General features: G+C 41.5%; 2 protein-coding genes across 2 annotated transcripts; both read right to left on the bottom strand.

Annotated features, from left to right (window-relative positions):
- Positions 1-615: 615 nt before the first annotated feature.
- Positions 616-6,753, bottom strand: LOC139323709 (C-signal-like). The gene is made up of 6 exons (XM_070953164.1): positions 6,569-6,753; positions 6,182-6,233; positions 5,660-5,847; positions 5,180-5,338; positions 2,907-3,014; positions 616-729 (listed from the first exon to the last, which is right to left on the bottom strand). Exons 1-6 carry the CDS (start codon positions 6,716-6,718, stop codon positions 616-618), a joined length of 771 nt encoding a protein of 256 aa, XP_070809265.1. The 5' UTR covers positions 6,719-6,753.
- A 1,274-nt stretch (positions 6,754-8,027) lies between these two features.
- LOC139323741 (uncharacterized) lies at positions 8,028-14,330 on the bottom strand. Its single transcript, XM_070953208.1, has 6 exons — positions 14,113-14,330; positions 12,214-12,265; positions 10,896-11,083; positions 10,270-10,428; positions 8,490-8,597; positions 8,028-8,033 (listed from the first exon to the last, which is right to left on the bottom strand). Exons 1-6 carry the CDS (start codon positions 14,266-14,268, stop codon positions 8,028-8,030), a joined length of 669 nt encoding a protein of 222 aa, XP_070809309.1. The 5' UTR covers positions 14,269-14,330.
- Positions 14,331-15,182: the final 852 nt, after the last annotated feature.

The following is a 15,182-nucleotide window of genomic DNA, read 5'->3' as shown; positions in this document are numbered from 1 at the left end:
AGTGTGAAAATGGCAAGTCTGGGAGAAATGGAAAAACTCACCTGTCTGGATAAGGACAAAACAATAAGCAATTTCATAAAAGACTGGAATCCTTGTGGACATTTTTGATGGAAATGGCAAAAAATGAAGTAATAATGAATTCTGGATTTGATGACTAAAAAAAGAATGGAATAAGGGATTTTGTAATATTGAAGAGGAAAGAGGGACAATGAGTTTCTTTATAATTGTTGAAAAGACGTTTGGAAGTTACTTATTTTTTCTGATTCTTGTTTCTTTAATGATCTTTTCTCTTTTACTTGATTTTTTTCCTCTACTTTTCCATGTGTGTGTGTGTGTGTGTGTGTGTGTGTGTTTGTATTTTCATACGTTTATAGGGTATGTTTGAAGAATATATTCTGAAAAAAGGATTTGAAACTAATAGATTATGTACAGGCTTGATATAAGGTTCAATTCCTCATCCTCTCACATTACATATGAGACATTGAAGAATACTGTTTTTTTTTTTTTTAAAAAAAAGAGAAAACAAAACCAAGATTTTCATGACATTCAGTTATTTATTTATTTGTTGCTTCTCACTTTATTATGACACAATGACAGTGAGATGAGACGGATGGATCACCAAGGAAGTCGACGACCCAAATAATCCACAAAGGTCCCGTTGTCCTCTTCGCAAAGCTTGGGCAACACAGTAATGATGCCTTGGGTGCTCTCTTCCACACTGACTTTCCCCTGCCACAAAAAAGGATCTCATGAAGTTTAGAGAATCAGTCCTGCCCAGTCCAGAACCCTCCCAAAAGCAGATCAGCAGAATGCAGCTCCTGTCAACCCTGAAGCTGGCCTGATTGAGGCCATTTTGAGACTTCAGTGCTGACACACTGGACCGAGGGATAGGGAGGGGGGAATCGAGATAGTTGGGGCATTATAATCAAGACGAAATACTTCCCCTTGGGAACCAAGGACATTACAGCAGGTGTTTGGAAGGAGGAGACTGATGTCATCTAGCAACTGGACTGTATCCTGATTGTTCCATGGGACTGGTTGGTTTGGAAAAGTGACAAAGTTTTACTTTTAATTAGGTGAAAACTGTGGGAATATTCAGAGTCAGTTTTCACCTAATAATCATGCCAAATAAACTTATTCTTTGAGGAATCTACCTGCCTCAGAGTTTTGTTTGCTATGGGTATGTTACTTGGAACCCTGACAGTTGGACCCCTTGACCATAAATGTTCAACTCTAATATAGAGAAGGATTTGTATTAAAACAGGCCAATCTCATTTTGGCTTATAAAGGTACAGTATGCAAGCACAGCCCCTATGATGGGTGATGATGCAAAGCATCGTGTAAATCCCTAAATTTGGGTTAGTTAAGTTGACCGTGGATGAGCAGGCCTTGAAAGTGCAGATACTAAGTCGATAAAATTACTTCTAATATTTGCAAAATGGAACTCTTATTATTTGCTTTGCTATGTGAATCTTCCCCTGTTATGATTTCCGAAACTAATGTGTCAACCCTGCTTTGAATCTCAGATATGACATGAACGTAGTCCTTCTCATTTCGTATATAAGCACGTGCTTTCCTGCAGAAAGAGCCCTTGGCAAATAGGGAGAATCACAAGTAGAAGAGATTTAAGCACGAGAAGGTAAGATTTGCGGCCCATTGCGGCCCTTTCTGGACTGGGACGCCTTGCGCACGGTCACTCACGCCCTGGTCACCTCCCGGCTGAACTACTTTAATGCTCTCTACATGGGGCTCCCCTTGAAGAGCACTCGGAGGCTCCAACTGGTCCAGAATGCGGCCGTGCGGGTGCTTATGGGCGCGACTCGTTGTGCCCATGTGACACCTCTCCTGCGCAAGCTGCACTGGCTCCCAGTTGTCTTCCGGGTGCGATTCAAGGTGTTGGTCACCACCTTTAAAGCGCTCCATGGCTTAGGACCCGGGTACCTTCGAGACCGACTTCTGCCACCAGTAGCCTCCCACCGGCCAGTCCGCTCCCACAGAGAGGGGCTCCTCAGGGTACCATCGGCCAAGGTATGTCGGCTGGTGACACCCAGGGGGAGGGCCTTCTCTGTGGGAGCTCCTGCCCTGTGGAATGAACTGCCCCCGAAATTGCGCAAGATCTCCGACCTCCGTGTATTTCGCTGTTCAGACCCTGCTGTTCTGCCAGGCCGGGCTATCAATGTAAATGATTTTAAATTGGGTGTTTTAAATTTTTGGGTTTTAATTTGGGCCGAAATTATTTAATAATTTTAATTATTTTTTAATTGATGTCTGTATATTTTTGTGTTTTTAATAGCTGTACACCGCCCTGAGTCCTTCGGGAGAAGGGCGGTATAGAAATAAAATTATTATTATTATTATTATTATTATTATTATTATTATTATTATTATTATTATTATTATTATTATTATTTAGTAGATTTCCTTTTAAGAGAAAATGGATTTTAACTTTTATAGGGAAAGATTGTTCAGTTTCTGTTCCTTCACTGTCTTTACACCTCATTCAATGCTTTAATTCAACATGTAGTGTAACTTTAACAGAAGTAATTGATGTGTCTATTTTTATACTAGCACATTGTTTCATCACACAAAGCACTAAAGACCCAAATAATCAGAATACCAAAACTTTCAGGGACTCCCATTAAGTTATTCATCTGTGAGGAGCCCTTGGTGCTCTCTGAGCTTGGTTGTTTTCTGGCAGACGTTTCATTACTCAAACTAAGTAACATCATCAATGCTAGTCATCAGTGGTAGGGAACATCACTAGCACTGATGATATTACTTAGTTGGGTAACGAAACGTCTACAAGAAAACAACCAAGTTCAGAGAGCACCAAGGACCCTTCATTTCAACCCTGAACTGCAAATATTTTCCTTTATTGGTTTTCCATGTCAAAAAGAAAAACTTACGGCTGGGTTGTTAGTAGTATTAACTATTCCAGGGTGCATGGCGACACTCATGATGCCATCGGCTGAATATCCAAGAGACTGACACTTGGTCAGCATGTTTAGAGCAGCCTGCAAGAGTAAGGAAAAAAAGAAAATGCATTGAAGTACAAAAGGAAGGATACGGTGGAGATAAACAGTACACGTAAAGGTAAAGGTAAACATCCCCCTTGCACATCCGAAGACGTCTCCGTGGTCATGTGGGCGGCAAAGGCACACGGAACGCTGTTACCTTCCCACCAAAGATGGTCCCTATTTTTCTACTTGAATTGTTTTTTTTATGTGCTTTCAAACTGACTTTACTTTACTTTACTTTAAATAGATTTCTATACCGCCCTTCTCCCAAAGGACTCAGGGCGGTGTACAGCCATATTAAAACACATAAAATTTACAAAATTTAAAAACCATTAAAATCAAATATACAGAAATTTGGCCCACAAATTAAAAACTGACATACACCCATTAAAATTCATATTCATGTTAGGCCAGCCCAGCTTGTTGAAACAAGAGGGTCTTCAGGGCGCGGCGAAAGGTACGCAGGTCAGGGATCATACGCACATCTAGGGGCAGCTCATTCCAGAGGGCTGCTGCCCCCACAGAGAAGGCTCTCCCCCTGGGCATCGCCAGTCGACATTGTTTGGCCGACGGCACCCTGAGGAGCCCCTCTCTGTGGGAGCGTATTGGCCGGTGGGAGGCTGTCGATGGCAGAAGGCGGTCTCGTATATACCCCGGTACCCCGGAACTGCTAGGTTGGCAGAAACTGGGACAAGTAACGGGAGCTCACCCCATTACGCAGCACTAGGGATTCAAACCGCTGAACTGCCAACCTTTCGATCGATAAGCTCAGCGTCTTAGCCACTGTGCCACCATGTGCACACTGGATATTATATTGTATATTGTATATTAAAGGTTACAGGGGGGGCTGGAAAGGCCTATGAGGTACACCAGCAATGAATTGAAAAATTCCTTGAGGTCATACCAAGGGTATCACACAAGGGTATCTTAATATGTATCTCAATTATTCTGTCCCAAAGGTGCTTTTTCAGGGGGCAACTGGACTTTCTGGTTTTTTCTTTGAAGACATTTTGCTTCTCATCCAAGAAGCTTCTTCAGCTCTGACTGGATGGTGGGGAATCAAAGAATTTATATTCCTTGCAGACTGTTGGTCCAAGTGCTTCAACGACCCTCTAAAAGGAGGCAAATGACCAGCAGTCTGCAAGTTCGAGTTTGTGTGTACCAAACAAACAATGAGTACCAGGACAAAATTTTAATGTCAAAGTATACTGAGTACCAAATTTGATGAGTTTCAAAGCAGTTGAGTACCAAGGTACCTGCTTTTTGCAAACAAGAAGTATTTATACTACCCCAAGGCAAACATTCATACTGATATTGGTTTTTTTTAGTTTTTTTCCTGATGATTTGTTGACTTTTATACAATAAATGAAAAGGGTAACATTTGGGCAGTACAAAAACAACCTGTTTAAGTTACTCTTTTCTTTTCTTTTTTCTTTTCTTTTCTTTATCTCAGTCCTTACATTAGATGTAAATCATTCTCAAAAAAAAAAAAAAATGAAATTTCTTTTTCAAAGCATCCTTTCCCACTGAATTTGAACAAAGTTCTTGTGAGGAAGAGCTTAAAAGTGGAAGGGAGCACTTTCATACAAGGCGTCTGCATCAGAACTGGGGAAACTGCTTGTAGAAGAGCACAGACGACAGCGCAAATATTGATATTGTTTCCTGATTGCTTATTTGTACCCTATGACTATCATTAAGTGTTGTACCTTACGATTCTTGATGAACGTATCTTGTCTTTTATGTACACCGAGAGCACAAAGACAAATTCCTTGTGTGTCCAATCACACTTGGCCAATACAGAATTCTATTCTATTCTATTCTATTCTGTTCTGTTCTGTTCTGTTCTGTTCTGTTCTGTACTGTACTGTACTGTACTGTACTGTACTGTACTGTACTGTACTATACTATACTATACTATACTATACTATACTATACTATACTATACTATACTATACTATACTACACTACACTACACTACACTACACTACACTACACTATACTATACTATACTATACTAAAGCATCATTGCTGATCCAGAGCTGGGACACCACACAGGGCTGCATCTCAGCAATTGATTAATATGCACATTTAGGGAAACAGAAGCATGGGCAGATGCCCTCAGGGATATGCAGGCAGATCCACATAAAAAACTCATTAGGTACCTTAGTGCAGCGGTATCCAATCATTTTAAATTGTTCAAAACCAGCCATAAGTTCAATTGAGGCTGTAATGCTGGACATGTTAATAATAGCCGCCTTGCTGGTGCTCAGCCCTTGACATGGGCTTCTCTGGGCAGCCTTCTTCAGCAGGGGTAGGAATGCCTTGTAGAGAGAAGAAAAGAGAAGGAGCTGACAATGACAGGGAAGGGTCTTCCATCTCCTTCTCCAAGGGGACTTTCACAGACGTTCCCTGATCTGAGCACAGCCAGGAAAACTGCTACATTCCAACGCTGCCTAAAAGGGAGCCTCCACCCCTAATGTGTCAACCTGATCCCAAATCAATGTACAATTTCTACTTCATTATTTTGAGACACTACAGTGTTACGGTACCCCCGAATTATATTGAATTGAAGGGCTCAATCTTTTTGGCTTTAATTAAAGCAGTCTTCCTTGCATTGAAAGGGGGTTTGTTCATAAACGAACCTGACTCATTTGTAGGGTTCCAATCACATCCACAGAGTAAACTCGCATCATATCCTTAGCATTTTCTGTTTGCAGATCATTCATGGCCCAAACGCCGGCATTGTTGTATAGGATGGTCAGGCCTCCTTCTCCGACACATTTCTGCACTTCTTTCAGAGCGGCTTGGATGCTTTCAGGTTTGGTGACATCTCAGGAAAAAACAAGGTTATTGAAACATCAGCAACATGAAGTTCTGTAATTGCAAGATTTCAACACCAAAGTTGCAGAACCCCCTGGAGCCACAGATATATATCATGATACATATTTATTCGAAACATTCTCTGTGGAAAGCTGTTCTTACATGTCAGAGGCATATAAATTACTGTAAATTATTTTCTCCATGGGAAGTGGACTTATGGGAACACAACCAATGATGTTACATCTTTGGTTCGTTCCAAGAATAACTTTAAAATAGTAGCTCTGGCTCTGGACATTCCTGTAGTACCAAATTGGCTCTGTTTTCACGTGGCCCTTGAAACTTACCTAATTGCAACACCACCAGATTCGGATGTTTGCAAGCCAACTCCTTCAGCTCCTGAACGAAAAGGAGATCATAGGTTTTTCTGTGAGTTAACATTCACAGATAATGACATGAGCTGGATGCCAAAGAAGACAATCTCAGAATTATTATTATTATTATTATTATTATTATTATTATTATTATTATTATTATTTATTCTATAAATGGAATGAACTCAAAGTGTACTTTGCTTAGCATTCATTGCTGCAAAAATGAAGAATATAATTGGTGTGTCATTGCAATATTCCTGGAGGGCTCAGAATGCAAGCATGACATTCACCCTTAATTCAACTTCAGCCTCAGTTCAATTTCTGAACCACTATTTCCATCCTGTGCTAACTCAGACTTACCTTGGTTTCTTCTCCTTTCCAGGTTGTAGCGAAGACCCATTTGGGTGGAGAAGGCAGCTCCAGAAACCTCTTCACCAGACCCAAACCGATCCCCTGATTGGATCCTGTCACCAGAACACTGAAAACGCAGAAATCCACCGACTTCGCCATCTCTTCAAGGACTTGCAGCTTCTGCTTCCAAGTTGCTCAAAGGCGTGTTTCGAATGCATCTTCTCACAATGTGAGGTAGCAATATAAGGAATAGGCAACACCCACCCTCTGAGAAAGATTTATTTATTTCTTGTTAAATTTGTTTGCCATCAACTCCCACTGACTCTGGGTAGCTCACTACATTTGACTTAGTTATTACAGAAAACAGCACTGCTTACAAGAACTGAAGGAACATTCAGGAAGATAAGCTACTGCCCTGCAAAATTTGTGTATGATTTAATAGCATCCTCTAATGTAAAATACTTTATAGACACTCCTTTTTCCTTAAATTTGTCAGTGTGTGCACAGTATGACTACTGTTTTGAGACAACCCAGAAGCAAAATACAGGACACAGAGGTTTTGTCATTACAAACAGTGGTTTATGTACAAGACGTCTATATAGATACATAGAAGTCAGGAGTGGGTTCCATTTACCTTTACTACCAGGGAATGGGAACGTGTGTGCGCACTTGCACATTCATGTGCACTTCCGCGCATGCGCGGATCATCAGTGATGTCATCGAGGGGGTGGGCGGAGCCTCCCACCATTACTACCAGTTCGCAAGAACCGGACCAAACCGGGAGCAACCCACCACTGATACACATGGTAGGCACATATCATACATACACGCAGTAGGCAATCAATCAATCTTCAACTCTACACAGAGAATTACAATGCAGGTAGAACACAACAAGGATTGTGATACACGAGGAGAGAGAGACGCCCCCTAATGGCCTCGCTTATATAGACAGCTTCTTAAAGGGCAATAACCCTGCTGACTCATCCTCAGTCTTAAAGGGGCTGGTCAGCTTTAAATTTTCATTACCCTGACAGAATTCATCCCTGGAAAAGGGATGGGTGAGAAGCCTAGCTTTAAATCGGTGGTCTCCAACCTTTCTGGCTTGATGGACTGGCGGAGATGGCGGCAGCGGCAGAACAATTCAAATTAAAAAATGTTCTTTGTCCCTCACAGTTGCCACCTGAAAGGTGTGGCAGATCATTGCTTACGTGGCCTTCACCACTTCAAGTACAGGGAAAGACGTGGAGTCACCAAGATTATGATATGCACAATGATGGAGAAATTCTGAAATAACCCACAATGGAGGAATGGATTGTGAAAATGGCAGAACTGGCATTGCCAACCTATTTGGACAGAGACAAAGCAATAAGTACTTTTATCAAAGACTTTATTGTTCTATAAAATTTGTCTATGGTTTATTTGTATCCCCAGCTGTAATATAACGTATAGCACAGTCTTATTCCTGAATTCATCGCTGGAAAAAGGGTGGATAAGCATGCTTAGCCTTACATGTCATTCTTCATGTTAAAGCCTGTCTGAACCTAGAGGTTGTGGCACATCCACTCCTTTCATAGCCTTCTCCTCTTCCACTGGGAAGTGCCACCAAGGAACTGGATCACCTTAGAACCTGTCAGCCCTTCAAAGTAGACCAGAGAAGAAGAAAAAAACCATCTGCTACATCCTCTCTGAACTTATCTTTCCCTAGGCAGCATCTCCCCCCTTAATAGAAGTATTTGATATACTCTTATTTTTACACCAGCACATTTTTTTATCAAACAAGACAATAAAAACCAAATAATCAGAATACTAAAACTTTCAGGGACTTAGGTCAGATAATTCATACGTTATTGTCTATTTGGGGGGATATATGTACATCTGAATTCATTGGAGTGTGTTATATCTTTTCCCACATTAAAAAAAAACATCTTACATATGGATTGCCACCAGTTTTAACTGAACCGGGATGGATGGCAATCCTCATAATCCCATTGGCCGGATACTCGAGAGATTGGCACTTGGTGAGCATGTTCAAAGCAGCCTGCAGGGTTAAGAAAAGAACAAAGAGATCAGAAAGCACTGAAGAAAAAAAGGAAAGAAAACTTGAAGATAAATAGTACACAACAGGATATTGTACATTAACGGTTATGTTTATTTATTTATTTAATTTTTATACCGCCCTTCTCCCGAAGGACTCAGGGCAGTGAACAGTCAAAATAAACATATATATAAAAATGTGAAATAGAAGCAATTTAAGATAATTAAGCCAATTTGGCTCATCAGTTAAGTTAAGGTCTTCTAGCATAAAATTTAGACAATTAGAAAAATTTATGCCAGCCCGGCTAGGTGAAACAGAAAGGTCTTAAGTGCATGACGGAAAGTACAGAGATCTGGGATCATTCGTATCCCTGGGGGTATCCTGTTCCAAAGGGTAGATGCACCCACAGAGAAGGCTCTCCCCCTGGGAACCACCAGTCGACATTGCTTTAGTGACGGCACCCTGAGAAGGCCCACTCTGTGGGAGCATACTGGTTGGTGGGAGGTTATCGGTTGCAGAAGGTGGTCTCGTAGGTACCCAGGTCCTAAGCCATGGAGCACTTTAAAGGTAAGAACCAACACCTTGAAGCGCACTTGGAAGGCCACTGGGAGCCAGTGCAGCTCGCGTAGGAGAGGTGTTACATGTGGGGCTGGAAAGGCTATGAATTACACCAGAACTGAACTAAAAAAAATATTTGAAGATACAAAAGCGAAGAAATGTATTTTTTAATTATTCTGCATATCATGCATGTGAAAATGTGTGTCAGGTATTTTTAATGATCTGTCTGACCTGTCAAAGCAATATCCCATCAAATTCTTCTTGTTGTTGTTTCCTGCAAATAAGAAGTATTTGTATCTTCCCAAGGCAACAATTCCCACCAATATTGGTTTTTCTTCTTCTTTCCTGATGACATTTTCACTTTGAGACATTGACAAAAATGGAAAAGATTTTTGTAGCACCAAAATGCACAAAGACCACTCATTCAAGTGATGTTTTTTTGTCTTCTTAATTTCTGTCCTTAATGAGAGGTCTATCTTTCTCACTGGTAAATAAAATCTCTTTTGTTTTTTTTGTTTTTAAAAAAGGAACAATTGAATTTGGACAAAGTTTTTGTGAGGAAGAGCTCAAAAGAAGATAGGCACTCCATCACTGGAGGTTTTTAAGAAGAGACTAGACAGCCACATATCTCAAATAGTATAGGTCCTCCTGCTTGTTCCCAACCTGTCCTGTTCTATTTCTATTTCTATTCCATTCTCAAGGAAGCACCTTCACATATGCTCTCTTCACCAGTTCAAAATGTGGGAACCCCATTTGTAGAAGACCAAAATGACATCAGCAAAGGCATCATGAGGGGGTCCTTGGTGCTTTCTCAGCTTGCTTGTTTCCAGTGCTGATGATGTTACCTAATTTGGATAATGATACCTCTGCAAGAAAACAAGCAAGCTCAGAGAGCACCAAGGACGACCCCTCCTTTCAACCCTGGGCTAGAAACATTCTCCTTTATTGGTAAAGCATCATTGCTGACCCAGAGCTGAGATACCACGCAGGATTGTATCTCAGTAATTGCTTAGAAATGCATCTTAAGGGACAAACAAGCATGGACAGATGCACTTATGGATGAAAAGAGAGGTCCCACTATCTGCAGGCAGGTTCACATAGAAAACTCACTGGGTACCTTAGCGCAGCGGAGTCCAATTATTTTAAATTGGTCCCAATAACCCATAAGTTCAATAGAGCCTGCATTGCTGGATATGTTAATAATGGCTGCCTTCCTGGTGCTCAGCCCTTGACATGGGCTTCTCCGGGCTGCCTTCTTCAGCAGGGGTAGGAATGCCTTGTAGAGAGAAGAAAAGAGAAGGACCTGCAGTTATTTGTAGGAAAAGGAACTGTGCAATGACAGGAAAAGGTCTTCTGTCTCCTTCTCCAAGGGGCCCTTCATAGATTTCTCCAAGACCTTTATAGACGTCCCCGGATATGAGCATAGCCAGGAAAACTGCTAAATTAAAGCAGTCTTCCTTGCACTGGAAGGGATTTCATTCATAAACGAACCTGACTCATTTTATAGACCCTGATCTGAGCACAGCCAGGAAAACTGCTACATTCCAACACTCCTTAAAAGGGAGCATCCACCCCTAATGTGTCAACCTGATCCCAAACCAATGTACAATTTCTACTTTGTTGTTTTGAGGCACTACAGTGATACCGTGCCCCCGAGTTGTACTGCATTCAAGGGCTCAATCTTTTTTGCTTTAATTAAAGCAGTCTTCCTTGCACTGAAAGGGATTTCATTCATAAACAAACCTGACTCATTTGTAGTGGACCAATGGTATTGACAGAATAAACTCGCATCATATCCTTGGCATTTTCGGTTTGCAGATCATTGAAGGCCAAAATACCGGCATTGTTAATTAGGATGGTCAGCCCAGCTTCTCCAACACATTTCTGCACTTCGTTCAGAGCAGCCTGGATGCTTTCAAGTTTAGTGACATCTAAGGAAAAGCAATGTTTTGGGCAACATCAGCAACACAGAGTTTCAAGAATGGTAAGGCAAGAGCTTCCTGAAACCACAGATCTTGGTGTCTCTTCATGCAACTAACCACCTTCTGGAATAGCAGCCCAAGAACTTCATCCCCAGAAGTTCAGAGCCTGGGGGGTATCAGAAGCAAAGCAGCAAAGCAAGACCTTCTATGATTACATCAGTTGACTAGTCACTCTGCTCTGAACTGACTCCCACATAAGGCTAAACTCAGTTTAACTCAGATAGTCTTTAGGCGTTACACCCAAGTCATGATTGCCTAACCCAAACCCATTACGTAAATTGACAACCAACACTGTTTCTGCAACATTCATACCCATACCGACAATTGAGTCAGTTGCATTGAGAGAGGCGGCTACAGAAATTGAATAAATAATTAAAATACAAAGATACCCAGGAGGTCTTCCTGACCCGTGTGAACTAATATAAACGTTTGCCTGCTAAAATAATCTTGGGCAACCTATCTGAGATTCCGTCAGTTTATTAACTCTCAGAACTGTTGGGAGTTCAGTTCTGGGAGTTGAAGTCCACATATCTTAAAGCTGTTAATTTTGAAAAAGATTGCTGTGTACAGTCTCCTTCCCTTCTCAAAACAAAGAGATGCAGATGTTACCTTATGTCAGATGCCCATGCATGGAGTTTTATCTGACTGCCAACCTCTTAGAAGGGGGAACAGTTGGTCTATTTTTAACTAGGGAGGGTCACACAACAATCTACTCCAACTCAAAGAAGCCACCGTGACCCAACTTCAACCACCACCACCACCAACAACAAATGAGCTTATTCACGGATCATCTGACCATATCAACAGTAAATGTGGAAGTCTTTCAATAGAAAAACTGCAGAGTAATTCTTCAAATGGAATACTCTGGAACCACAGATACTTACCACGATTCCTCATTGTTCAAAACATTCTCTGGAGAAAGCTGTTCTCCAGAGAATTAAACTCTTTTCTGACTTTCATAAACTCAACCAATGATATTTACAGCTTTGGTTAATTCTGAGAATAACTTTGAATTGGTTATTCTGGACGTTTATATAATACCATATTTGCTCCATTTTCACATGGCCCTTGAAACTTACCTAACTGCAACACCACCAGATTCAGGTATTTGCAAACCAACTCTCTTAGCTCCTGGAGGGAAAAAAAAAGATTGTAATTTTTCTGTGAGTTAAAATTCACGGACAAGGATGTGAGCTGAATGTCAAAGAGGAGACTCTCAAAAGCCAGAGCAAGCAGGAAAGGTATGCAATTTCTACTTCATTAGATGACCGAGCAAAATTTGAAAAATCACAATAAGCCTTAACGCAACATGGGCTCATACCCATTCAACTTAATCCAACCAGATATTGCTTCCCCAAAACCTTCCATACTCTACTCCTGGTTCAAAGCTTTTTAAGTATAAATCCTTACTATAAGATTGCAGTCTGTCCAACTACCTCTCGGCTCTGTGTCTCATCCAGTCCGTGGCCGTCAAAAAGAACCAGGAAAGGTTGTCTTTTTTTTTTTTAATTTATTTTTATATGCCGCCCTTCTCCGGAGACTCAGGGCGGCTTACAATGCGTTAAGCAATAGCCTTCATACTTTTGTATATTTTATACAAAGTCAGCTTATTGCCCCCACAAACCGGGTCCTCATTTTACCCACCTTAGAAAGGATGGAAGGCTGAGTCAACCTTGAGCCTGGTGAGAATTGAACTCGCAGTAATTGTAGGCAGCTGGATGTTAAATGCTGCCTTAGTGGGAGGCATTAGCCTCCTACGCCACTCAGGCGTGGCAATAGTTTAATCAAGGTTTAGCAGCAGCACAGCAAGAAGAACAGAACAAGCTGGATCACGGGGTTTAAGTCAGGGCTGCACGCAACCGCCATGCAGCGCTATTTATTTCCTCCCCGGCTCCTAAACTATCATCCGGGACTCAAATCCCAACTCCTCACATCAGCTGTTCAGCGGGTTGACAACCCCTCCCGTCAATGGTATCGGCACAGCCGTAGCGTCATAGGACAGCACCGGCAACTCAGAGTCGGGAAGCTGCGCCGGCTTTTCAAGGCTGAGTGTCGTTCGAGGCTGAATCCGGCTGGCTGCTGCGCGGAGCCGTCCCCACTGTCCTAGGCATTCAGGTGGACGCTCCAATTGTCCCCCAGGCCCCAGGAATGGCGAGTCCCAGCGGGGGCTCGACACTATCATTGTTGAAGACTAAGAGAGCTAATTAAAGTAGGAAGCCATTTTGTTAATTTGACCAGGTGTAAATCCTGGTGAATGGCTCAGCACTGGAGTCCCCTCCACTTTTGAGGCAGGGGGCACCTTTGGAATTTTGAGTATTATCTTGTAAAAATTTTGCCAATGTTTATCTGCCCAGTTAGGACCAAAACATCCCTTTAGTGCCAAGCGAATTATCTACTCACATTTGTTTTGTAGGAATACAATGCATTAAGCAGAGTATGTATGCGGTGGAAGTAAAGGGGGCTTGCAAAGGTAAAAAAAAATTATAGAGAGATGACATGAATTTTATTGATTTGAATTAGATTTAATTAAAACTTGTTTTCACTCTCCAACCTTTTGCACTATGCCTTAATTTATGTCGCTTCCTACTTTCCTCTGCTTATTCTTTTCCTCTGCTCTGAACGACATTGCTTTTCTTTAAAAAAAATGTTTTTTTGCCTGAATAGAAGAAAAAGTATGCTATAGAGAAGAAAAAACAATGGGGATTATGCAGTGAAAAAAAGTTAATACATAATAACCAAAGTCAATAGAATTTTAGGGAAAGGAAAAAAGAAAAGGGGAACTCTATACTGTTTAAGTAGAATGAACTCAATCTGCATTTTACTTAGCACTGCTAAGTAAAGGAAGGAATATAATTGGTGTGTAAACATACATCGGTCAGAATATTCCTGAGATGCTCAAAATGCAAGGTTGACATTCAACCTCAGTTCAACTTCAGAATCACTCTTCCCAAGTCATCTTCTGTTAAAGTGATTCTTACCTTGCTTTTCTCCCCCTCCAGATCACGGCTTGTAGCAAAGACCCATTTGGGTGGACGGGGCAACTCCAGAAACCTCTTCACCAGACCCAGACCGATCCCCCGATTGGATCCTGTCACCAGAACGCTGAAAATGCAGAAATCAACTGGCTCTGCCATCTCTTCAAGGACCTTCGGCTTCTGCTTCCAACCTACTCAAAGGTGTGTTTCAAATGCATCTTCTCACTATGGGGAAGCAACTTTATAAGGAGCAGGGAACACCCACCTTTAGATCTTCTGAGGAACTTTATTCATTTATTATCAAATTTGCTTGCTGCCAACTCCCAGTGACTGTCTGGCTGCCTCAACACAATCCACTTATTAAAGAAAGCAACATTGCTTGCTATAACCAAAGGAACGTTCAGGATAGAAGGAAGAGGAGACACTGCTCTACAAAATTTGTCTATCATTTACTTGCATCCTCAGCTGTAATATAATGTATAGGGCAGTCCTGTTCCTCAATTCATCGCTGGAAAAAGGGTGGATAAGCATGCTTAGCCTTACATGCCATTCTTCATGTTAAAGCCTCTCTGAACCTAAATGTTGTGGCACATCCACTCTTTTCATAGCCTCATCTTCTTCCACTGGGAAGTGGCACCAAGGAACTGGATCACCTTAGAACCTCTCAGCCCTTCAAAGTAGACCAGAGAAGAAGAAAAAAACCATCTGCTACATCCTCTCTGAACATATCTTTCCCTAGGCAGCATCTCCCCCCTCCCCCAATCACGGAAGGAGTGGCAGCTCATTGCTTACGTGGCCTTTACCACTTCAGGTACAAGTATATAGTAGGTAGATTTGCCAAATGAGTTGCACAAGAATGGAGAAATATTGAATCAGCCACCATGGAAGAATGGATTGTGAAAATGCCAGAACTGGCAGAAATGGCACCCCTGACCTATTTGGACAGGGACAAAAGACGAAGTACTTTTATAAAAGTCTGGAAACTTTATAGACTTTTTTTTTCTGGAAATGGGAAAAAAGTGAAAAGATGAGTTCTGAAAAAGGACTGAATATGGGGCAGAAGGAATTTTGTA

The sequence above is a fragment of the Pituophis catenifer genome, unplaced genomic scaffold, assembly GCF_029215685.1.
Source record: "Pituophis catenifer annectens isolate HBS135680 unplaced genomic scaffold, rPitCat1.0.hap2 SCAF_13, whole genome shotgun sequence".
Classification (NCBI taxonomy): domain Eukaryota; kingdom Metazoa; phylum Chordata; class Lepidosauria; order Squamata; family Colubridae; genus Pituophis; species Pituophis catenifer.
The sequence above is the reverse complement of the archived record's forward strand: the minus strand, read 5'-3'. Positions and strand labels throughout refer to the sequence as shown.